The 26,729-nt window shown below is 40.6% G+C and overlaps 1 protein-coding gene across 16 annotated transcripts in view; it reads left to right on the top strand.

Moving 5' to 3' along the window:
• Positions 1–26,729, top strand: part of LOC105498757 (neurotrophic receptor tyrosine kinase 2) — a 376,720-nt gene that overhangs the window by 64,062 nt on the left and 285,929 nt on the right. For all 16 annotated transcript variants that reach the window (XM_011771075.3, XM_011771074.3, XM_011771073.3 and 13 more), the window contains 3 exons: positions 9,214–9,249; positions 12,286–12,386; positions 19,347–19,446. In XM_011771075.3, coding sequence (XP_011769377.1) covers positions 9,214–9,249; positions 12,286–12,386; positions 19,347–19,446 — 237 coding nt within the window. The remainder of the gene's footprint in view (positions 1–9,213; positions 9,250–12,285; positions 12,387–19,346; positions 19,447–26,729) is intronic.

Below are 26,729 nucleotides of genomic sequence, written 5' to 3'. Positions count from 1 at the left end.
GTCCTCTGGATGTACAGGTCAAACCAAATGCCACCTACACCCCACGGTTGCAGGTTTCTTTCACCTTCTCTGGCAAGGGTCAGGCCTTGTCCTCTGAGCCATCCATTTGCAGAGAACATACTTCAAGCTCTCGGAGCGGTTCCGTGGAAGCCCCTCGGTGGGGCGGTGTTAGAGCAGCACTTCCCCAAAGAAACTTCTTTATAAATCTTTCCTTGTTCTCTCCTTCCAGGGATCTCTTACACTCTCAAGGTGAATCAGACATTTCCAAGGACATGGCTCCAGTTCTCAGTCAGTCAGTTCCTTTGTGATTTCTGCCTCTAAGTGTCTCACATCCACTTTGGTATCAGTTACTGAGGCAGGGAGAGTCTCACTTAACATCCTGTTATACTAGAATCTAGGGATTTTGAACAATGTGCCAGCTGTCTTTGAAGGTATGAGAAGCAGAGGGTCCTGGGCTACCCCTTGCAGTGAGTTATAACACTTGAGACAACGCAGACCCTACCTCTTAGGAAGGTGGCAGGGGTGAGGTGCAGGACGGTGGGAATAAAACACAGCCCATATAACGGAAGACACCCTAGCCACCCGTAAAATAGAAAAAGTGGAGAAACACTTGACTGCTTATTCCTGTCCCCTGTTCCTCTTTGAGGTTGCCTTCATGCTGGTTGTAAGAGATCAGCTTCTCATTCCCAGGGATGTTCCTGCTTGATATTAGGCAGGGCCCAGTTGAAGGTATGCAGAAATTACAGGCAATAAAGGACAAAGACATTTCTTTAAATCCTCTTTCTCATGGAAGCCAGTGAACAGAGACTATCAAATGGAATAGGTGGAACCTCTAAGATTTTACTTCTAATGAGATAAATTTTCACTTACTCTCAATTCAAATGACTCATTCAGATCTGATGTTTGAACTTGGAATCCTGAGCATAGTTAGCCTCCACTCTCCATGTTATTTAAAGAGCAGCTTTGGTGCAATGGGAAGGGTTTGGGTTTTGAATTCAGATCTGATTCAGTCACAGATCTGAGTTTCATCCTCCATGATCTATGTGGCTTGGAGCAATTTTCTTAACACCTCGGAGTGTGAAGTGTGACTTTCCTTCTCCAGAAAGTGTAGGGTTCCAGCCCCAAGCAGAGGGCATCTCTGTGCCTACCTAAGGAGCGACTAACATTGAGCACCTCCCTGACATGTGTCAGCCCCAGCATAGAAGGTTGCCACCTTGAGGCTGAGCATATCTGAAGTGTCCGATGCAGTGCTTGACACATGACGGGCAGGTGCTCAGTGTTATTTATCCTCTTCTCAGGTAGGCATTGAGAATATGATAAAGGAGGCGAACATTCCCCATCTCCCTTTGTGTTCATGCCCTGTAACCTTTAGGGAGAAACTTTCTACCCAGAAATGCTTTTATCTCATACTAACTTTGCTCTTCCTCATTCAGAAGCATGGGCTTACCCAGAAAAACGACCTTGAGACTCCTATTATTTTACTACCTTAGTTTTCTAGACTTGGCCCTTGATATGATTTGTCTGTGTCCCCACCCAAATCTCATCTTGAATTTTAGCTCCCATGATTTCCACGTGTGGTGGGAGGGCCCTAATGGGAGGTAATTGAATCATGGGGCGGATTTTTCCTGTGCTGTTCTCGTGACAGTAAGTAAGTCTTATGGAATCTGATGGTTTGATAAAGGGAAGTTCCCCTGCACACACTCTTTCTTGCCTACTGCCATGTAAGACATGTCTTGCTTCCCCTTTACTTTCTGCCATGATTGTGAGGCCTCCCTGGCCATATGGAACTATGAGTCAATTCAACCTCTTTCCTTTATAAATTACCCAGTCCTGGGTATGTCTTTATCAGCAGCATGCAAACAAGCTAATACAACCCTTTAAGGAGAAAATTAAGTCAAAAATTTGACTCACCTTTCAGAGGGTGGTCAGTCTTAGATCTTTCTGCTGTCTAAGCTCTTTTCCCCCGTCTCCTTTTCATTTAGAAAGTGGCCCAGAAATGTGCCATTGGGGACAAAACCAATCTCCTGTCCTTTCTCCTTTTTTGTGGCTATGGTCAAAGATACCCTGACTCCAATATTTGGGTACCTAGCTATTACTTTGTGTTTCATTGAAAAAATTGTCATTTTTTGCTGGGTGCAGTGACTCACACTTGCAATCCCAGCATTTTGGGACACTGAGGCATGAGGATCCCCTGAGGCTGGGAGTTCCAGGCCAGTCTAGGCAACAAAGTGAGACCCCGTGTCTACAAAAAATACAAAGAAATAAAACTAAAAATTATCATCCTTCATGCTCACTGAGACCTTTTGACTCTGGTAAAACTTCTCAGTGAGTTGTAAATCAGGGCTTCTCGAACTTTAATGCACATACCAGTCTGCTGGGGACCCTGTTAACATGAAGATTATGATTCAATGGATTTGAAAATGGGCCTAAATAATGTATTTCTAACAAGCCCCCTGTTGATGCCAGTACTGCTGGTCCATGAATCATACTTTGCATAGTGAGGATGCCCTGCAGAAGCCAGAGGGGCCACTGGAAGAACTGGTCAGGCATCCGTCAAGATGACCTCACTGACTTTCCCTGAGGATATCAAATAGTAATAACAATACAAATATAGAATAAATGGTGCACAGAGATGCCCTCTAATTGGTTTTGGCATAAAGTCGGATGAATTCAATATGTGGCTTAAGAAGGCTAGAGAGAGGCTGGGTGTGGTAATCCCAGCACTTTGGGAGGCCAAGGTGGGTGGATCATGAGGTCAGGAGATTGAGACCATCCTGGCTAACATGGTGAAACCCTGTCTCTACTAAAAATACAAAAAAATTAGCCGGGCATAGTGGCAGGCAACTGTAGTCCTAGCTACTCGGGAGACTGAGGCAGGAGAATGGCATGAACCCGGGAGGCGGAGCTTGCAGTGAGCCAAGATCACACCATTTGCACTCCAGCCTGGGCGACAGAGCCAGACTCTGTTTCAAAAAAAAAAAGAAAAAGAAGGCGGCTAGGGAGAATGAATTAAAAAGTAGAGACAGTAGTTGCAGGCACGTAGACACACACAGGGTGGGGTTATCTGAGGATTCTTCAAAAGTTCTCATGTATCCTATTTAGCTTACCAGCCAAAAAGAAAGACTTGTCTAAGATGAAATTGATCCACTATATGTCAGTCATTGAAATTCAATCCTACATATAAAAATCCCTTCATGAACCAGAAAGTGTACATGGAGAGTGAGTGGAGATTAGAAGTAATGAAGGGTTCTTTTTAAGTAGAATTTGAGGCGGAAATTCATGGCAGAGAGATCACTTATGATTTGTTGTGAGGAAGAAACCTGGAGCCTTCGTTAGCATTTCTGATCGGATAGTCCAAGTAGCAAGAATTTTGAAGTCCAGATAGTCCCATAAATGTGAACATCATGTTGATGCAAAGTAGATTCTGTTCAGAATCATTACCCAAGTGATTTAACCCTTTGGCTTGGAACAAACCTAACCAGAGCACCAGATGATAAAATACCCTCGTGTTAAAGCTTACCATTCTTTAGGCAGCGCATAAAGAGTGTCTCTGTGGCCCACTCATTCAGGAAGAATGTCACAGCTCAAGAATGCCCATTCACACAAGCAGTGGGAGTCAGTGACTTGCGCTTCCTAATTCGGGAGCTCCTGTCTCCTATGCGAGATGCGCGTCAGGAACAAACTATAAATATTGGAAGAGCTTTTCCCACAGCTTCTCCTTCCGTGCTGTTTTATCGAAAGATTCATGACGTCTGGATGAACTAGAGCTCTCTGCGGCACTTAGAATGCCCCACACTGGTGGATTTAGATTTGGTGTACTTAGTCTAAAGAACGAGGGGAGAGGAAATTTCTCCAAATGTTATGTATTAAATAAAGCTCTCCTGGCTTTTTACTGTTTGTTCCTTCGGTCTTTTGTCAGGACCTGTTTCTTGTCCTGGAGGTGAAGGAGAGAAAGTTATGTCTGCTTTTCTGCCTTAAATAACTGAGAAGAGAACGATTTGGCCATAGATTCAGAATGATGATAATTAAGATTTATACTTAAATAGCTCCTTATGCCTCAGGAGTACTAATGTTAGTTAATCACGCTTCCCAAAGCTCCTGAGGAATTGCCAGAGCCAATGCTATTATCCTCTCCTGTCTTATAGAAGACTCCATTGTTACAGAAAAAGTGGAGACTCCCAGTGCTGTATAGCAAATGAGTGGTTCAGCCAGAAAGGAAACCCACATATTGCGATGCCGATTTCAGGTGCTGAGTTCAGCCTGCCTTTCTGAAAGAGAAGAGGAGAAGCACCTGAAAATCAAAAGGCTGATCTCCCTATGAGTGAGAAAACACTGTCGGCAAAGCAAGGACAGTTTACCTGAATAGAACAAATCTTTTGTAATTGCCTTATCATATGAAATGCTTTGAAATATTTTTTTTCAGGATCACATGATCACATTAAATAGAGTCTGCAAATAGAATGGATAGAAAAGTCTTTTCTTTCCTCTCTCTCTTTTTTTGGTAGAGCATGAGAGGGAGACTACAAGTTTAAAGGAAGGAAACAGATGTGTCTTCCTGGCCTGCCCATTATTTTTTATCTTGTTAGCGGAGTGGAAAATGAACCCTACTGTCAGGCTACCTCTCTTCCCACAATTTATTTTTTTTATCCTACAAACGTGTTTTTCCTTTAACTGTAGAGTCTTAACAGTTGAAATGTCATAAAGATGTTTTCTCTCTCATCAAGATTTACATAAAGTCATAAGATTATTCATGACTATAAGTGAGTTTAGACGACGGAAATAAAAAGGCCCTATTTTAGGTTATTTTGCATGGAATTAGGAGGATGGTGCAGTGCGTGGGTTTGATGCTGTTGGGGAAAGAACAAAGTGATTCCATCTTTGATGTGTGGAAGCCCAAATGCCCTCAGGGCTCATGTGCCTCTTGGAGGCGCAGACCTCACTGGCTCCCTGGGAAGCTTTGTCAGGAGTGCGGCTGTGGCTGTGATACAGTCGCTATCGTTCTTTTATTGTTTTTTTCAACTTGTATTTTAGAATCAGGGGGTGCATGTGCAGGTTTGTTACGTGGGTCTATTATGTGATGCTGAGGATGGGGATGTGACTGAACCTGTTACCCAGGGAGTGAGCATGGTATCCAATAGGCAGTTTTTCAGCCTTCCTTCCATCCATCTCTTTCCACCTTCAGTGGTGCCACTTGGGGCACTTTAGGCTGCACCATGGACTGGCTACTCCCTTCCGGTAATTATTGACAGCATTCCTTAGGTCAAGAACAAAGTAAAGGTGAATATGGCACCTTAGGATGCTCGACGCATTCTTCAGAAAACAGGATTTGACCATCAGATGTGCAGACATTGGTACTTGGCCTTCAACCTCTTTCAGCAGGGGAGGAGTTGCACCTTTTACACCCCAGTGAGCTGTGGGGATCAGGCAGTCTGCTGCTTATTTGGAACTCCAGTGGGTTGAATAGAGTTCCTGGATTTCAATATGTTATTCCACCATCTCCCAACCTGAAGCTTTAAGGCTTGATGCTACCTCTTGCTACCTAAATCTGAGATTTCCGATTTGATGAGCACTACTAGGACAGCACTCAAGGAATCATAACCCTTTCACAACCCCACTTTCAGGCCACGGCTCAAGTCAGATACAGCTTCTTTGTCTTTCATTAATTCTCTTTTCCTTGGATTTTTTTTCTCATAGCTGGTGTTTGTCTTTCCTCAGTGACCTTTTAGTCCTGAATCTCTCCAACAGGGCTTCCTAACTTTAGCATATAACAGTGTGCAACAGTATGTAATGAAGGAACCATTTAGAAATTAGACTTTAAAAAGGCAAGACATTTTCAACATCTGACCATTGCTAGAAGTCGAAAAAGAAAGTGATATATTTTTTCTGTCAACATTTAAAATGATGGTAATAATTACCTTACTGTTGGAGTGTAAATATCATGGGAGGTTTTGCTAAACTAGGAAGTTGCTGGAAGCAAAATACTTGATGAGCTGGGGTCAGCTGGAGTAATGTGACCCTCGCTTTTCATAAACATTAGGTCTGTGCATCCTCTCATGTGCCAGTCTAACTAAACCTTTGGATAGTGAAAGGTGTTCATTTGTTGTGGTGAGTAGACTTTTGTCAGACGTAGTGCAGTATGCTTGGGAGAAATAAAAGCAACCCTGTTATAGTTCGTCTCACTTTGTCTTTTTGCGAGTTTCATAATCTTACACTAAATTTGGCTATTACGGGTAAAAGCAAAGTGACAGTACTTGTCATACATCTGGGAGGATGAAGTTAGGAAAAAATAGTGCTTTTCACAAAGTTTAGATATGGCCTAACAGTTTTGCTGGTGAACTTAGCAGGAAAGGCATGCACTGATATGAGTCATAAGTCTGGATGGACACTGACCTATTTTTTATTAAATTAAATAAAATAACTAAATTATTTATTTGTTTTTGAGTCAGAGTCTCACTTTGTTGCCCAGGCTGGAGTGCAGTGGTGTGATCTCAGCTCACTGCAACCACCGCTCCCGGGTTCAAGCGATTCTCATGCCTCAGCCTCCAGAATAGCTGGGACTACAGGCATGTGCCACCATGCTTCGCTAATTTTTGTATTTTTAGTAGAGATGAGGTTTTCCCACGTTGCCCGGGCTGGTCTTGAACTCCTGAGCTAAGGTGATCTGCCTACCTCGGCCTCCCAAAATGTTGGGATTACAGGTGTGAGTCACTGCACCCTGCCCTGGCCTATTTTTTAGATTATGGGCTAACGTCTTTATTTACGATTGGACCCCAAATTCCATTTTTCCATACCTAACATTTGTTACAGTGAATACATGTGATGTTCTTGGATCTTCCTAGGGGCTTTGTGTGGATATTGTGTTTGGAGGTTCCTGTTCTGCAACGTGGCAGATTAAACCTGTATGTCATTCATAGTCTCTGAGGCCGTTTAAATGTGTGGCTGAGATAAATCTGCCTCTGAATCCTCAGGCTTTCTACTTTCTCATGGAGCTGTAGGTGGAAAAGCGATGGTGACCACAGGCCCTTCTCTCACATGTGTGGGGGTCCATAGGGGCCTGAGAACAAATCAGTGGCCGACTCCTCCCAGGATAAGCAGTGAAAGCCCCACAACCAGAAAAAGCCCTCAGTCCTGGGCAGATGGGAAGAATTTGGCTGGGAGTGTCTCCATTTTAAAACTTGAAAGGAATCCTCTTAATTCCTGGCAGTCTGGGATGGTTGGCCCCCCTACTGCAAATGAAGACCCACATACTTATATCCAAATATTTAAAAATTCTAAACCAAATCAGAGAATGTGAATTGTGAAATAGAGTAGGTTCTACCTTCCTGCAAGACAAATATATAGTGATGATGACGTGGAAGGCTGGATTTGAAGTTGAAAATCTCAGATTGTGTTGAAAGGCACATTGGGAAGAGGGATGAGTGAAATCTTCTAAAATAATGGATTACTGAGCAGTTTGAAGACTGACTTGCCCTCTTGGGCTTGTAGAATCTTTCCTGCAGCAGGGGTAGTAAATTCCCATGGTGAGGGGGACACCATTTGGTCTAGGGCTTTTGTAAAGGGAGAGGACTTCAGAGGACAACTGAGTCCCCTGCAAGTGACATCAGGAGGGCAGCCACTGGGACTTCTTTCTGCCACTTTATTCATTGAGTTAGTCCTCAAACTGCAGGACAGCTTTCAAGACTCTTCTCAGAGTGTTATAACAGCTATAAGCAACCCTGACAAGACATATTCACATATGGTAACTCAAAATGAGTTTGAAATGGTGTTTGGGATAATAAAACTCTTCGATATATGATTGAAATTTACTGGAATCAATGACTTTGCATACATTGATACAGTGCCATCACATGTGGCTGCACAGGGTGTACACAGCACAATTTCCCATCACATGTGACTGCACAGGTGCACAGGGTGTGCACTGCACAATTTCAAGTGGTGCTATTCACGTGGACTACAATATGAAAGGTGCTCCCTAGAGTTGTGCAAAGCATGCACCATATAGCAGTATGCAGCATCCCTGGATGGAAGTACACAGCCATTCATTTCATTTCATTTTTTTCCCTGCTAAAATAGATATTTTTCTAGTTGAAATGTGTTAACATTCTAATTTGAACACTGGGGCCACTTTTATTTGGTTCTTCATTTAGACTAACCTTGATTATTCGCTGGGGAATGCATGAACAGAAAATTGGCTCATTTCACTTTACTTTAATGGCATTTTCCTGCTAAGGGTTCAGAAGTGAAATGAAAACTGAGTAAGCTTTATGGTTTACAAGTTTTACTGTTTCACATGGCAAGTGAGGACTAAAAGCATAGGAAATAGCTTTGGAAATTCATTTTGCAATCACTTAAATGTTAAAACAAAATTTAATTTTATTTCCAAGTAGACTTTCATGTAGAGACCCAGTTAGCTCTGATTGGAGAATAAGTAGCAAATGTTTTTGTTACCAGTTCTTGTTGATGCTGAGTTAAAAAAAAATATTTTGGCATGTCTCATAGGAATACCTTAAAGCAGAATATTCTGATCATCTTGGTGACTTTAGAGCCATCCCCCAAAATTAAATTGATAACTTTTACATTTCTCTCTGACATACCATTTTTTATAGCTTCTTATACATCAACGATTTCAATAGAGGAAGTACATTTTATTTTTCTTTGTTGTGTTAGGGCATAAAAAAGGTTTCTTCAGCCTTAGAAACTCCCCTGAAGATAAGGTGGAGAATAAAATTGTGCTTTAGATAACATTATGCAGGGTGGTTAATAATATGCTCCTGAACGCAAATGGCCCTGCTACGCACTTGACAGTAACCCTCAAACCATCAGAGAATAACGAAAGTGGTATGAAAATTATCTGTCTCTGGAATAAAAATACCAAAACTGCAATGAAAATGGTCGATCGTATAATAGGAACAGTACCAAAAAAAGAAAAATGGTAATAATTCATTGATTGCTGAAATTTTTTCAAAGCAATTTGTGATTTTTTTGTGATTTCTTTTCGTTTTTGGAGGGATGAAAGTGGGAGAACTGGGGAGGGGAACGGAGTTAACATGGAACAACTCAAGAACTTCAAGTTTTGTTTACCTGTCCTGTAAAAGCCGTCTATTAAATTGCGAAACCTCAATGTATGTTTAGCTTATTTTAGTTGGCATAGGGTAGTAATTTTTTGACTCCAAAATACATACTTACAGATCTTTGCTCTGTTTTGCCTTTTAGGTGCAAACCCAAATTATCCTGATGTAATTTATGAAGGTAGCTATCATGTTTTCTACTTTGTATTTCTTTTTCAAAATGTTTGTCTGTAATGAAATAAATCAACTGAAAGAAGACTCTTCTAAGCTCAGTTAAATATACACTTTAAGCATGACATAGGCCAAAATAGTATTTCAAAAATCATTCAATATTGATGGCTGTTTTCCCTTGACATTTACAGTGCCCGTAAATAGCACTTTCTCTCTCATACCCTGTTCTTGGAAGTAGTAAATCCATTCCGTTGTCTGTAACAGACATCACATTTCCTTAATTGGGAACTAATTACCTGTTTGAAAGCCATGGCTACCAAGAAAAGGGAGGTATATCAGTTTCTGGCTATGACAGTAAAGCCAATTCAAAATGATGTTTCTTATATAATGAAGGTGTTTGACTCACAGACAGGAACCTCAAAGGTAGGGCTTGATTTAGGGTTGATTAAAGCAGCAACTCCACCACGTCGTCAGGGACCCAAGTTCCCTTCATGCTATACTCTTTTGCCCACCATGCCAACTTCACTGAAGGCTGGCCCCCTTATGGTTACAAGAGAGTGTCACGGGGGAGCTGCTGCCATTCACATGGACGGGAGACAGGGAAGTGCTCCTGAAGGCGTCCTCGAGGAAAGAGAACTTCCCAAGAGACAAGAGTCAAGCCCTCTTTGTATCCAATTCAAGACGCGATTGGTTTATAGTCCTTTCCTGCCCTTATTACTGATAAGAGGGATGGATTATCCCTTCAGTGACTAAATTCACCCCCAGACATTAAGTCAGCTTCCCCAAAGGTGAATAGGCCTAACCTCTTGAAAAAAAAAAAAAAAAAAAGGGATTCTCTTAGGAATGTGGAAGGAAAGAAACCAAAGTCTACTATATTACCTTTTTTTTTTTTTTTTTTCTGAGATGGAGTCTCACTGTATTGCCCAGGCTGGAGTCCAGTGGCACAATCTCTGCTCACTGCAACCTCTACCTCCTGAGTTCAAGTGATTCTCCTGCCTCAGCCTCCTGAGTAGCTGGGATTACAAGCACATGCCACCACACTCGGCTAATTCTTATATTTTTAGTTAAGACTGGGTTTTATCATGTTGGCCAGGCTGGTCTCGAACTCCTGACCTCAGATTATTCACCCACCCTAGCCTCCCAAAGTGCTGGGATTGCCAGCGTGAGCCACTACACTGGGCCTATATTCGCTTTTGATGGAATATCGCATCTCTCCTTTGCTGTTTTGATCGAATGCCAAGGATGTTTTCCTTGGTGTGAAAACCCATATTTAACAGATTTCCAAGCCAGGAAGCCACTGTTTGGGGAAGTGGAAGGCTACATTTCAAGATTTGGCTTGAAATTTAGGAATGATTAAAAGATTGATTAAAACATTATATTTATGTATTTTTCTGTAAAATACTCTGTTCTTTAATTTTACATTTATATATAGATTGATATTTTATTTTTTTTATAAAATGAGCCTGTCTGTATGTTTATTATATGCGTGTGTATTTAACCTGAGCTAATTTTAACTTGGAGAATAATATTGTCTTTACCTGCTTGTGCATGTTAAGACATATTTCTTCCAAGCTGTGGTTTGGTTGATTTTTTGCTTATGATTTGTGTGTTGTTTTGTTTGTATTTGTCTTGATAGAGTTTAAAGGAAGAATCTCTCAAATTGTTTCACAGAGAAATACATTTGTATTGTGGTTTTACATCTTAAAATTACATTTTTGACCCTTTCCCAGTTAATTTGAGACTTTAAAAATGTCATCTTCCTGTTAGCCTCAGATCCCACTTTGGATCTTTGGGCCAAAATGTCATGATATTAAACTATAGACACTTGAATGATTTAAATTTTGTAGATGTAGTTGGTTATAACATGAAGAGGGAAAACTAACCAAATAAAGGATATCCATTAGTGTTCAAAATTAGTAAACTTTAAGATATTTAAAAGGAAAATGGTGAGAATGTGGTTTTGGCGTTAAGAATGAAACAACAAACACATAGAAAATAGATTTTTTTTTCTGTTATTTTTTATTCACAAAGGAACACTTTGCTAATAAAAATACAATTTAAATTGGTTGCCCCGAGGCCAGCATGATGATTCTGAGAAGTTTAGCTGGGCTGCATTAACGAGGTGGCCTCTTCAGGATGGAAATTGAAGGCAGTGTACCTATTTAGAATTAAAATACAAACATTATAAACCTCATTGTTTGCAATGAGTTTGCCAAGAGTTTCCTGAGACCTTTTATATGTGATATTGCTAATAAAAACTTTGACAACCCCTGAAAAACAGCCATTATTTCTGTCCTGACCCATGTAGACTAAAATCGATCCAGAAGGCAGCAACTGCATTTGCAACTTGGTGAAATGAGAACTGAGCGTTCACAATTCTAAGTATTGTGCGGGTCTACCTTTTAATCATTCTGAAACTGAAATATTGGCAATTCAGAACTGTTCAAAAAAGTTTACGTGTGGACCCAAGTTTCATACTGATGCTTGTTCCACATCTCCTCTTACGTCTCTGCCCTTTGTGCAAATAAGTTGCACCTGCCCTGGAAATCACTGTTGCTCATTTCAAGTCTGGGGTCACATGTGAGCTCTGCCATCTTCTTGCCTTCACCTAGTCATGTAACTTTCCTCCACTAACATTCTTCAGTGGTAAAACTGGCAGTTATGCTCTGTCTCCAAAGACCTTTCCAGGTCTATAAATCTATGACACATAGATGATCGATTCCCTGTCGTACTTGTTTTAAATATGCCATCTATAAAAGGCTATATGCTTATGTGCAAAGAAAAATCCCTGAACCAGGTTTAGGGCTGACCAACAAGACAATGATGTAAAGGTCTGGATTGCATAAAATGTGGGTGTTGTGCAGTCTCAGCACTGCCATGGATTGAACTCAGCAGCCTGGTCACGTCCCTCCACAGCCAGGCTGTCGGGGGTTTGGAATCTTTGTGATTTGTCTTGCTTCGTTCTGGCTCTTACTGTGGCCTTGTGTTTGTTGGCAGCTTAATGACAACTTCATGTTCTTTCTCTTTCCCCCTTTTCCCACTTAAGATTATGGAACTGCAGCAAATGACATAGGGGACACCACAAACAGAAGTAATGAAATCCCTTCCACAGACGTCACTGATAAAACCGGTCGGGAACATCTCTCGGTGAGTGGAATAAATAGGTGTCTGAATTGGTTCTGAGCGTTTTGGATGCCTCCATGTTAGAGGAATGTAGCTGCTTCAATAAGACATTTTTATTGTTCAGATGTAAATAGGGTGTTAAAGGTTGGAGGAATTAATAAAAAGGCTTTAAAAAAGTGATAAAGGTGTTATACGGCCTTTGACTTATTTGCTGCTTTTGTGCACCACTTTTAGTTGTTAGTGGTTCCTATTTCAATTATCTGTGCTTTAGAAGGGTATCACTAGAAGAGCAAGAACCCCGCTTTATTATTCATGGACTACACCTTCATACCCGTCTCCTTAAATTATTAATATAATTTTGACTGCTCACTAGATGTAAGGAATCCAGTAGCTTCTGAAAGGGACTGGCAGTGGCGGGGATATAATAATATGAACAAAATTAAGATTAGCCATTTAGAATTCATCAGAGACCCTAGAGGTGAATATTAGCACCTCAAATACAAACAGAAGCACAGCAATGCAGTACAAGAGATAGAAGTGGAGAAGCGGATGTTTTGTTCCTTTGTTCCTGAGCTGGGACACTCAGAGGAGCCTTTGTGGGGCAAGTGACTTTTTGCATGGCCTGTGCAGGAGGGTTGGGATTTTGACATACAGGAATGGAAGGGAAGGGCATTGAGGGCATGTGAACAGGAGCCTGTAGGTGGAGAAACATGGTGAAGGTGCTTGATTGGAGGGTAAGGCGTGTGTAGGACAGCAGGGTTGGAGATATAGATTGTGGCCAGGTTGTAGGTCTTGACACAGAGTCTCAGGTGTATAGATTTATGGCGCAGTGAAGAGCCATTGAAGAGAGAAGTTGCATGATCCCGGGGGTCTATGGTCAGTTGCTCTGGTCCAAACCCAACAGCTTTCTCCAGTTGTTTCTTTTCCTCACTGTCATATGCACACAGCGCTTCTGGTGAGCTCTGCCTCCTTATAAATTCCAAATCTTTCCGTATCTCTTCACCTCCACTGCCATGGTCACAGGCTAACCCAGGGGCTGGCAAACGATGACCCACGGGCCAAGTCCAGCTCACCACCTGTTTTTGTATGGTTTGCAGGCTAAGAATGGTTTCTACCTTCTAAGTGGTTTAAAACAACAAAAAAGAGTGATATTTCATAACACATGAAAGTTTTGTGAAATTCAAATTTTATTGTCCCTGAACAGAGTGTTACTGGAACACAGTCCCTCGTGTTCATTTACATACTGTCTGTGGCTGCTCTCATGCTCCGATGGGGGTGGAGTAGTGGCAGCAGAGACCGTATGGCCTGCAAAGTGGAAAATATTTACTTCTGGCCCTTTGCAAAGAAAGTTTGCCTCAGTTGTTCTTTCCTGCATGACCACGCAGCCTCCTAACACATCTCCCTCTCCCACCCTTGGGTTTTCTGGTCTTTTCCCACACAGCAGCCTGAGTGATCTTTGTAAAGCACAGATCAGATCACTTCTTTTTTTTGTTATAATTCTCAGAGCCGTCTCACTGCACTTGAAATAAAACTTTTCATATGACAGCCACACTCTTCATGGCGGCTTATGAACCCTGGGTGACCTCATCCTTCCCCAGCTCTCTGGCTTCATCTCCTACACTCTTCTCACTGCTCGCCACTTGCCTTTTTCATGCTCTCTCCAGTGCTCCAGTCCTGCTCTTCCTATGTGTGACTCCCCGTCCCAGGCATTTGCTTTCTGATGGCCATCGTGTGGCTTCAGCTAGGTGGCCAGCAAGCAGACATTGCCCCCTTCCATTTTCTTCTGAGCAGTTATCATTGCCTGGAATGACCCCATTTATTTGTTTGTTTAAAGTATTTTTCTCTTCTCTAGATTCTTTAGTAAGACTCTTAGTAGGGGAAACCTGGTCAGTGTTTTTCACAGCTGTCTCCTTAAGCTCTCAGAATACTAGCTGAAACCTAGTGGGCACCCAGTACATTTTGCAGACTGGCTAGACTTGCAGTGAACAGTATAGGACAGAGGGATTGCTTGTGGGGTGATCCACATTAGGGGTATGATAGAGCAAAAAAGACATTTGATATATACTTGAAGCAAGGCCATGAGAGTGGAAATGGGAGGTGCGTAAATAGGTGCAGTGCAACTGCAACTTTATGCATATCTAGTACAGAGTATGCATACATGCACATGCACACACATATACACACAAACATGCATGCTTCCATAGATGACTATATGCATTACATTGAAATAGCAAGAACAAATACCATAGTAAGTCAACTGGGGAATGGTATCTGCTTCCTGCCTTATGCAATCATTTTAGTTTTTAATTATCATACCAATCCACTTAATATTTCTTGGTGTAAGAAAGTTGTTTGTGTATGTAAGAAATCCAAGTAGCATGTATTAAGCCCAATTACACAAAATTATATGTTGACTTTAGTTTTCCAGGTTTTTTTTTTTTGGAGACGGAGTCTCGCTGTGTTACCCAGGCTGGAGTGCAGTGGCGCGATCTCGGCTCACTGCAAGCTCTGCCTCCCAGGTTCACACCATTCTCCTGCCTCAGCCTCCCGAGTAGCTGGGACTATAGGCACCTGCTAGCATGCCCGGCTAATTTTTTTGTACTTTTTTTAGTAGAGACGTGTTTTCACCATGTTAGCCAGGATGGTTTCAATCTCCTGAACTTGTGATCTGCCCACCTCGGCCTCCCAAAGTGCTGGGATTACAGGCATGAGCCACTGCTCCCACCCAGCCTTCTATTTTTTTTTTTTTTTTAATACAGATGATAAATCTAGGCATCTCATTGGCATATCTCCATCTATAGTATAGTTGCTGGAAGGCAAGATCAGTAAGCTTGTTTATTATGACTTTGTGGGAGGCTCCTAAAATCTGTATGAGAGGCGCAATATTGTGTTTTATAGAATTTAAAGAAAATGTTACAATTATGTGTGGTTCAGATATTTTATATATGAAGAGTTCTTGATCACAGGCAGGATCATTAGATTAGAAGAGTTTGAGAGCCAAGAAGCAGATACAAAAGTTAAAAATGTTTCTGGTCCAACAAGTGCTCTTGCGGCATTTCGTTGGATTTGCAGGGGAGGGCAGATCTCCCTTGTTCTATCCTAAGAAATATCCTCAGATGAAAACCAAACCATCAAGCAGTCAAACAACCAACCAACCAACCAACCAACCAAACAAACTCACCCATGTTCATCTCCCGTGTAAAAACCACCTCAACACATGCAAGGCACACAAAACTCTGTATTTCTCAAACAATCTGATTTTTAGTAAGTTATTCTTTTCATTGTCACAGGTATCCTTGTTTATGAAAGGATTTAAATTGAGAATGGCTTTGGTAGCTTTAAGTATGTGTTTGCAGATCCTTAGTGCTTTTCAGCAGTAGAGCCCACTTCCCATTTTCTAGGTTGACTTACACATTCTATAAATAGGTAGAGAAGCCAGGGCAGGCGTTGCTATCTAATGAAGAAGTGCAAGCTTGGGTAAGTGAAGCATCTGTTCTAGCTGTCATGACTGGTAAAAACAAGGGATCCAGAACTCCTAAATCCCAGTTAAGGTCTGTCCAAAGCAGGGAAGAGACTGTACTGTGGTACTGCTGCGTGTACTGCTGCATGGTTGGGGGCCTTTCAGGCCAAGTCATCTAACCTCCCCCATCCTAATTTTCTTATTTATGAAATGGAGTTTGACTTTGTTTATTTAGGTATTCTCCATTTATCTGTAGAAGTCTGCAATTTAATAATAAAGTAAAGAAACTTATAGCTAAAATACGAAGATCTCTTTCTCATGAAAACATTAGTTAGAAATAAAGATTTTAAAAAAACACCCAAAGTCATGAGGTCAGCTTGAGTGAAATGGTTAAGTTTATCCATAATTAACTTTGTAAGAGTTGCTACCATTCTGTTCATATATTGGTTGCAGAGACAGAGTTAAGTCTGTACTGGCCCGGTGCAGTGGCTCACGTCCGTAATCCCAGGACTTAGTCCGAGGCAGGCAGATCACCTGAGGTTAGGAGTTCAAGACTAGCCTGACCAACATGGAGAAAACCCGTCTCTACTAAAAATACAAAATTAGCTGGGTGTGGTGGCGCATGCCTGTAATCCCAGCTACTCGGGAGGCTGAGGCAGGAGAATCACTTGAACCTGGGAGGTGGAGGTTGTGGTGAGCCGAGATCATGCCATTGCACTCCAGCCTAAGCAACAGGAGCAAAACTCCGTCTCAAAAAAAAAAAAAAAAAAAAAAAAAGAAAAAGAAAAAAAAAAGTCCTACTCAAACATTTGCAGAAGCGTTTTTGGGGGGATCTACTCACTGTTATAGTACCAGAGAGGAGAATGATCACATCTTTGCCCCACACCGGCCAAGTGCTTTGCATGTCCTCTTTTTGTGCTCTGTGACTTACTTAATGCTCTTCCCATCTGACATCCAAGATGGTGTCCTGGGAGAATTAGCCATATGTTTTTATTTTCCTGCCTTCATTCTCAACCACATGCTTTGGAGAGGCAGTGTAGTGGATAAATACAGGGTTTATACTCGGGCAGACTTGGTTCCATTCCCAAGCTCAGGAGGTGTGACTGTGAGCTGCTTATTTAATTGTTTTCTAAATCTTAGTTTTTTTCATCATCATCATAGCTAACATTAATTTATTATATATTATAGTAGATACTGTCCCAAACCCATTATCTGCATTAACTCATTGAGGATTTACAACAACCTACAAAGTAGAATAATTGTATTCTCCATCTTACACATGAAGATTGTGAGATGCAGAGAGGTTAAGTAATTCTGAAGTCATACAGCTAATAAGTGAGGAATCTAGACTTTATACTCAGGAAGAACCCATGGTCTTAATCTCTACCCTCCAATGCCTCTCACTATGAGATGAGTATATCAGTCAGAATAAACTATGCTGCAGTGACAAAACCTCCACATCTTAGGGGCTTAAAACAACAAAGATTTCTTTCTGTCTTCATTTCACATATTGGCTAGGAGCTCTGTTTAGCCTTGTCCTTGTTCCAGGTCTGTGGATGACAAAGCATCCACATTTTTAAAAGTTAGCCTTTTTTTTTTATGGCAGAGATAAAGAGCACCGTGGAGTAGGTGGAGCAGGGTTCTCAACCTTGGCACTATTGGCAACTGGGGATAAATAATCCTTTGTTTGGGGGGCTGTCTTGGGCACTGTAGGATGTTTAATAATGCCTGGCCTCTACCCACTGGGTGCTAGTAGTACTTTCCCCCTCGTTGTGACAACCCCAAATCGTCAAGTGTCCCCTGGATGGCAATATTATCGTCCCTGGTTGAGAAACACTGCCTTAGACGAAGACTAAGATCTCGGACAAGAAGTGAAGTTCTATACCCTGGCAGTGACACAAGTCTCAACTAGTCACATGAACCACCTAACCACAAGCAAGTCAGGAAATGTATCCTACATTGAGAAACACAAAGAAAACCAGAAATATTAGACAAACAGCATTAATGATTACTATGGGTAGGGACAATAATATCCATCTTAAAAATTGTTATGCAGATTCTTAAGCCAGAATGGCTCTCTAAGACGTCTCAGAGTAGGCATTGGCAACTATGTGCAAATCCGGCTGCTGTCATTGTAAATAAAGTTTTATTGGAACACAGTTATGCCCATTTGTTTACATATAATCATTGGCTGCTTTCATGTTCCACCGGCAGAGTTGGAGCCTTAGTTGCAACAGACTGCAAAGTTGGCAAAGCCTGAAGTGTTTTTACCATCTGACCTTTACAGCAAAAGTTCGCCAACTCCTGGTTTAGAGAAGCCAACCTTTTTTGGAAGCAGGACTTTGGGCTGAGTAAGACTGGAAGGAGACACATAGTCCTGCTGAGAACTTTGCTCTGAAATGTTAAGATGCACTTAGAGGAGCATCATGCCTTGGTCAGCAGCGGTAGCAGAGTGATCGCGTTTCTATGTGTACCTCTGTCATCTCTACCTCAGGGATGGGACAGGATTCACATATATCTGCATCTACCCTCTTGACATGTGTCACCTACACCTGGCAATTACAGTTTTAAACTTATTTAAACTTGTTTAGGCTTATATCTTATTCATGGGAAAATGTGCGTATCATAAATGTACAACCCTATGGGCTTTCACAAGTGGAACTCACCCCAAAAGTGCCCTCCTGCTCCCTTCCAGTGCCACTCACCGTTCCCAGGGTACCCTGACTTCTAAGAGCAACACTAGCTAACCTTTAAAAAAGCCTTTTACTATGAACAGTCTTCAAACATGCACTTCAGTAGAGAGAATAGTCAAATCTATTCTTCACCAGCTTCAAAATTTATCGGGCTGGATGCGGTGGCTCATACCTGTAATCCCAGAACTTTGGGAGGCAGAGGTGGAAGAATCCCCTGAGCCCAGGATTTCAACACCAGCCTGGGCAATATGACAAAACCCCATCTCTACAAAAAAATTAAAAATGAGCCAAGTATAGTGGTGTTTACCTATAGTCCTAGCTACTCAAGAGGCTGAGGTGGGAAGATAGATTGAGTCCAGGAGGTCAAGGCTGCAGTGAGCCATGATTGTGCTACTGCACTCCAACCTGGGCAATAAAGTGAGACTCCGTCACACACACACACACACACACACACACACACACACACGCACGCACAGAAAAATCACCAGTATTTTGCCGTTCATATTTCATATTCTCTCTCTCTCTTTCTCTCTCTCCTCCCTCTTTAGATGGATGGAGAGAGAGAGATGTAATATTTTTAAAATGCCAATTGGATAGCCATTTTTAAAAGCTTTAACTTATGTCTGTAGGCATAATAATAGATCTTACATACTTCACTATAGGGTTGTTGAAGATTAAGTGATTTGGTGTACATAAGGCTGTTATAAGAACAAGTGATAAGCATTCAATAAATATGAACTGCCTGTATCATTATCATCATGATCATCATCACCATGTGATTATAGGGAACTAGTTAACAAGGTTATAACTACCCTCCCTTCCTTTCTCTAGGTCTATGCTGTGGTGGTGATTGCGTCTGTGGTGGGATTTTGCCTTTTGGTAATGCTGTTTCTGCTTAAGTTGGCAAGACACTCCAAGTTTGGCATGAAAGGTAAGAAGGGTTGTGTTTATTTAGCTTCTTATGTGGATCATTTTTGGCTTATGACTAATGCTAATTACCACTAAAGAAGGAAGCGGCTAGATTTATGATGATTAAGTTTTAAGGCTAAAAAAATAGCAACAAGACTTTGATACTACACATCAAGACAGGACAAAATAATGTCGATTACTCAGCACTACCCACTTTTCCAAGACAACAGTTGTCCCAGAAGACAGAAATGGGTTCTTGATTATCAAGGGACTAATAAAGATATGACAAAGAAATAGTACTTGATGTTTCTTTTGCTCCAGAAAGGCAGGTGAGACACAGTGGTGATAGGATAGTCTGGACACGTGTATTTTGTGCAGAAAGGTCTATTCTGCTGTACATTGGATTTCCAAATCTTCAGTGGTATGCTTTTGGTGTTGCTCCTGCTTTTCCAGGTCATCATTCTTTGAAATTTAAACAATGGTGTTATGAAGCAAAATAAGAACAGCTATCGGCAGTACATGGAAGCTTCGTGAATGCATAGATTTTTTTTTAATTTAAGCGGAAAAATTATCAGGACTGGATTAAAAATGAGGCACTAATTGACCCAAAATAGATAACTTGTTGTTTTTAGAGGATTGAAAATTAATTTTACAGGGAAAACTTGTGTAAATTTCTTGTTACATAAAAAAAAAATGCCTTGGAGCAGTGATTTAATGGTTTAAGTTTCAATGATGTAAAACCATTTGCTCTGAAGGTTAAACGTATGTATTGGATAATATGCTACTGTTGTATTTTGTGTGGTCTCCTATAGATAGACACTATTTAAAAGTGTCTAAATGGGAATGCTGTGAAGAAGGTTTAGTGGTGTTTTATTTGCGTTGGAGAGTAGGTCAGGTGGATTTTCTTTATCCTCATGGTCTGTTAGAATTACGGGTAGTGTTGCTAATATTGCTATTTACTTGAAAGGGAATGTTTCAGTAGCAGTAAGTTGCCCAGCATACACTGACATCTGGGATAGAGCAGATCTATTTCTGGTGTTTCCTCTTTTCCCTTTGTTGGTGCCTGTGAAGATTTCTAAGCCAGAAATGAACAGGGAGGAGTGGTGGTAAACTGGGGCTTAAAATAACTCCAAAAACCTCATCCTGGTTCCTGCTTGGCCAGCTGATCCTTGATGTTTCTTCAGTGGGGGAAAGATCTTTCATTCTCCAATTATAAATAAGGCTTGAGAGAGGGACCACCCCACAGTGATTTTAATTCATCCTGTAGGGTGGTTCTCAAACTTGACTGTGTGCCAAAAACTCCTGTAGAACTTGAGAAAACACAGATTCCTGGGTTATCCCCAGAGTTTCTGCTTTAGCAGGTCTAGTGTGCACCTGAGAACTGGCATTTCTAACAGTTTCTGGAGGATACTGATCCTGCTTGCCCTGGTTGTTGTGTTCTCTACACAATAGTGTAGAGAATCACTGTTCTCTACGGTAAACATGGACTGCCAGGCCCCCTTCAGAGTGTGACAAGGTATTGCGAGACATTGCAAACCAAACTTACCCACATTTTTGCACACCTTTTGGAATCTCCATGTCTCAGCTGCACCCAGGCCCAGTCTAGGCGGCTGCTCTGTGCGTGCCGCTCCCTACCATGGCATTTGGTGGTTCTCGTGTTTATCAGGTACTTTCCTTCCTTAGAGGCACTTGGACTGGATGTCTCTAAATGTAGATTTCACTGGAGGCTACCAACTCCTAACAGTAGAGTTTCTGGTCTTGAAGGGTTTCGTTTGAAAGATTTCATCCCGTGAGCTTTTCGGAGAGAGGATATATCCAGGTTCTTCTGGGATCTCAGCAAAAGCTGAATGGGAATCCATGGAGCAAAATTTAGGAGCTTCTTCCCACCCTTGGTTTAGGAAAACCACTGGCAGAATTACCAGTAAATGGCAACCTACTCCTTATAACGTGGCAATGGAGGAGAAAAAATGTAGACATTTTCTTTCAGAGAAGAAAATTATGTTTCATATTGAGACTCCAGCACTAAGGCTGAAACAGTATTTCATTTAGACAATTTGGGGTGATTACCACTAAAGCTTCTATGTTTTCTGAGTATAACCTGAGGCCATCCTTAATGAATTATAAGAAAGAGTATGCTTAACCCTGCCACAGAACCAGTAAATGGCTTCCTACAGCAGTAACTACTATATATGTTGTATGTTTTGTTCCCTCATTCCTACACACAAATAAAATCATTTTTAGAAAGTTTGTCTCCGATACTTTTTTTTTTAGAATAGCTTACTGTTCTATTTTAAGCTACATGTCTATCTGGGGCATGATGTGAGCAAAAAGAGCCTGATCTAGGGTTACTGTTTTGCAAGTCATATGTCGAGTTGATAATCTCTGGGGATCTAGAAATTAAGTTATGGTTCGTGCATTTAGTACAGATGAAACCGTGTAAAACGTGATATTTAAACATTAATGTGAGTCAGTGTATTTTAAATGCTATTAGAGCTGGGATTACCACTGAAAAACATATGTCTTAAAAAAGAGAAGACTATGTAAAAATATTATTATGCTTCCCAAAATAACCAGGCAATATATTGGTTGTGGTTTCTTAGTAAGAACAGTATGAACTGTGTGTAGCCTTGGCCAGGACTAGGCACCATGTAAGAGGCTTGTGGCTGCTATGCAGATGAACTATTCAGAATGTTATTCCTCTCTCCCTAAGCATCTTTGGGGAGGGCCTAAGCCCATCCTTATTCTCTTATGCTGGAGGCAGATGGAACAGGAGGAAGGTGGCCAGTCCACCCATAGGCACTCACAGCTTTTTGCCCATCCCTAGCAATGCACGGTTTATCTTGAGTGTTTGACTGTTTCAATCTGTAATGGAAACCTTGATAATATAAACGACAGTTCAATGCTGTTGATATGAAGGGCCCAGAGCAACAAACCCCAGAAACCTCTTGGGGTCACCACACTACGGCTGAATGCAGAGCAACACAAGCTTTATGGATTGACCTGAGATCCACCCCTTACACCTGCAAACATTATTTATGGTGTTGCTTCCATGGGGAGGTGATTTCTAAATTCCAAACTAGTGAGTGAAACTTGGATTTGTAAATACAGCCAGTGAGTTGTGGTGTCGTCTTTGAAGATGGTCTGCAGGTCTGTAAGCTTCATCAGGTTTTGTTCCTTGTTCTGTGGATTCATTGTAAACCAAATACTAGATGGTCCACTCCAGAACAGGCAGCACAGACTTTGAGCTCCATGACAACAGCTTTCTTATTTGTGATGTTCATCTTTATCTACTGCGTACTTAGCCCAGAGTTGGTGCTCAATACATATGAATGACAGAATGATCAGAGAAGATTTTCAACTCCATCTACCTAAGTTTGGTAATTGGAAAACAGTATTTGGAGGATGGTTAAACTGTGAGTGGCTAAAGAGAGAACCTGAGACTTTTTTAAGTTTCTAAAAGAGACAAAGTCCCACCTCTTTTTTTTTTTTTTTAGTTTATTCCATGTGAGTCACGGCCATAGACAAGAGATCAATTTGTCCAAGTTTTGTCTTAGAGTATGTAGATTTTCACACACTGTTTTAAACAATCGTCCTTGTTTAAGTTTGGAGGATTCACTTTGACTTTTTATTCTGCATGTGAACGTCTTCAATTTCTACCTCCCTACCTTTGAATGTATGGTTTTGGAATATGTTATTTTTTCAGTTCTGATGTCGGCAAAAGTGCCAGATTGGGGATTATATCTTGCTGTAAACTTAGAATTTATATTTTATTCTTGCTTGATAGAGTTTAAGCTTCTTGCTGCTAGTGTCCAGTAGGCTCCTGGCCCTGTTTTCATAAAGATGTCAAGGGGCAGGATTTCTCCCAGTCAGTTTTTCCTTGTTCATTTCTGTGCCTTTACACTTTGCTTTTTCGGTTGATATGTAGCTACCGTAATTGCAGAAGCCACAAATAATGCCCCTTTGTTAGTGTTGGCCACCTATGTAGGGATTATTCATACATATGTTTAATATGAATGTGTAAAATGTATACCAAATCTATCTAAATTGGTGTCGGTATCAATATCCCTATATGAAAATGCATAATATTATCCCTCTTCTTCTAAGGCTGCCTCTGGTTTGTTTTAATTTTAGTTTTCACCAAAGTAGTGCTGAAAGAATTTTCCAGAACAGCTCCATTGCCAAAGGAATAGGCAACCATGCCTTCGAATGCTCTCCTTGTGTTGTAACCAAGTCTTGTGTTTAGCTCTCGCTTTACTTCCTGGCTCTGTGTCTTCATTGAAGATGTAGGAGTGCATGTGAAGGGAAAATGGAAGCATTGAGGAGCGCCAGGGCTGCCAAGTCTTCAAAGGGTGCTCCACATTGGGAGCCCTGTCTGTGGCATTGATGGTGTACGGGGTTGCAAAAAATATACGGGAGCCAGCAGGGAGGAGGGAGCTTGGCATTCATCACCCCGCTGGAGGATAGTTTCCGCTATCGGTTTTGTGTTATTTACATTTCCTGATGGAAGTCCACATATGATGTCTAATTCCTAAGTACTAATGCAGGCTTTGTCACTCGAGAGTGAAATCTCTAAATGATCCTAAGAAATCTCTGTAGAAGAATCTAGAAGAGGAAGCTTTCTTCTCATTCAGTGTTAATAGCCTGCACAGATTTCCTCTGCAGCCTCTGATTCTTGTATGTAAACTGCCCTATCCACATTCATTTATGCTACTTAAGTGTTGGAGGTTTCCAACTAGTAAAGGCTGGAAAGCTACTCTGCCTGTGGATGCAGATCTGGGTTTTCCTAAGTCCAGACTCAAAGCCCACAGTTCAACTTTCCGCTCTTATAAATGATCTCTGAGTGTCTTTCAATAGCAACCAAAAATCTGCCTATTTAAAAATAGTCATAAACATAGTGGGGCCAAAGCTAAAGAGGTTGAAGGTTAAAGTCTTTTATATGAGCTGAAAACAATTCTGGGAAGTTTAAGAGGTTGAGTTTAACAGATATTTGGATCAACTTTTAAGAGGAAAAAATGTGACCAAAAGCCAGAAACACAGTTGTAGAAACATCTGTAAGGACAAACTGTTTTCCATATGCACCTCCTTCCTTCTTTTTTTTAAAGAAAAATACCATCGAAAAATTAGAATGCTAACAATTGAATGCATTCTTGTTTTTCAAAATTTCAAGGAGTTTAGAAATATATAAGCATAAAAATGGCTGTTCCCATCACCTTCTTCTGCATGACCATTTCCACTCCTAGAAATAACTTTAACTGTATAAGGTGCACACAGTATGTAAACAATCAAATATATGGCTTCATTTTTGATTCCATAAGGAAATTATGATACCAGTCTGTTCTGCATTTTTTGGGGGTAACAATTTGCCTTGTGGATTTATCTTTATCAGAACCTAGCTATCTACTACATTCTATTTAGTAGTATTTCCCAGTTGTCTGATATCAGGCTACTCGGATCTGAAACCCGGCTCTGCCTCTTATGAGCTATGTGACTTTGAGCAAGTATCTCATCCTCTCTTGCCTTGATATTTCCATCTGTAATAGGACAATACTAATACCTAACCCACAGGGTTGTTATGAAGACAAACTAAGCTTATATATATAAACCACTTGGGAATGTTTCTGGCACTTAGTCATTGCTCTATTAATATGTAATGTTATTATTATTGACGAATTATGATTTATTTGACTTTTCTTCTTTTAATGGACATTTACATTTCTACCACGTTTTCAGAAAATTATTTCAAATAATTTTCAAACAATGTCTTCTGTATAAAGATAAATACTTGGAAATGTATTCCTAGAAGGAAAGATACATATGTTTAAATGTGGATAGATTACCTTGCATAAATGCCTTTCCAATTTAGTCTCCCACTAACAGTATGTGAGGGTACCCTTTCATTTATTACTCTGATCTATACTGAATATTATCAGTCTTTTGACGATTTGAGTTTAAAAGATACTTTGATTAGTAATTAATTTAAGCATCTTTGTCGTGAAGAATAAGAGTAATGTTTATTTTTATTGAGTTATAGATATACTTTGCCAATTATATATATATACATATTTATTTATTCGTGATATTTGTGGCTCATATTTTCTTCTAGTCTTTTGACTTTTTGATAGTGTCTTTTGGTAACCAAAGAGATTTACCTTTTTATAAAAGCAAATCTGTCCCGCTTTTCCATTTAAGTTGTGTCTTGCTTAGGAAGATCTTTCCTGCTCTAAGGTGGTAAACATATTTCTAAATATTTATTTCACTAGATTTTTATTCTGTGTATTTTTTAAACTTAGCCCTTTGGTCTTTTTGTAATTATCATTATTATCATTATTATTATTATTATTGAGATGGAGTTTTGCTCTTGTTGCCCAGGCTGGAGTGCAATGGCGTGATCTCATCTCACCACAACCTCTGCCTCCCAGGTTCAAGCAATTCTCCTGCCTTAGCCTCCCGAGTAGCTGGGATTACAGGCATGCGCCACCACTCCGAGCTAATTTTGTATTTTTAGTAGAGACAGGGTTTCTCCATGTTGGTCAGGCTAGTCTCAAACTCCCGACCTCAGGTGATCCACCTGTCTCGGCCCCCAAAAGTGCTTGGATTATAGGCGTGAGCCACCTCACTTGGCTTTTTCGTAATTATTTTATTAAAATTTGGTATGAAGTAGTTCTTTCTTTTTCAGAGACATATAGAATAAAGATATTTGAATAAATTCTGGTGTGACATTTTCATAGAGATGAATAATAATATTTTAAATTTCTTGTATCAGAAAGCCACTAGTAAAGCAAAAAGAAATTTTGAAAAACGCAGTGATTAACTCTTTCTTTGTAAAACAAGTAAAGAACTTTGCGAGTTCTTTCTTATAGCATGGGAATATAAACCACACAAAATAGTATCAGAGAAATAAGTTTTCACAGAAAACCTTTGTTAATCTACTCTCCTCCCAGCTTCAAATGGAGTTCAAAGTCTATCTCCGCACTCTCTTAAGAGGCAACAAAATTTGTCAGTACCAACCAAGTCCTCAGAAATTTCAGAAAAGACATTCAGTTGAAAGAGTCATTGAGTAAGGTAACAAAATGAAAATGAACCTAGAGAAAAGAATTAGCCCAAGTGTTCCTTTTCTGTTGTTTGGCGATGCTATAGAAAGCTTTTCCCGTGTGTTTGTGAGGTGAGGATCTACTTTTGAAAGTCTCTTACTTCTTTCCCTGCCAACATTTGGCTTCTGTCTATCTGAGAGCAGAAGATGCTTATTCTTTACAACATATTGAATATGTGTGTCAGACTTCTAAGAATTGGCTAGAGTAGGCCAGA

This window comes from Macaca nemestrina, chromosome 14, assembly GCF_043159975.1.
Source record: "Macaca nemestrina isolate mMacNem1 chromosome 14, mMacNem.hap1, whole genome shotgun sequence".
Lineage (NCBI taxonomy): Eukaryota > Metazoa > Chordata > Mammalia > Primates > Cercopithecidae > Macaca > Macaca nemestrina.
The sequence above is the reverse complement of the archived record's forward strand: the minus strand, read 5'-3'. Positions and strand labels throughout refer to the sequence as shown.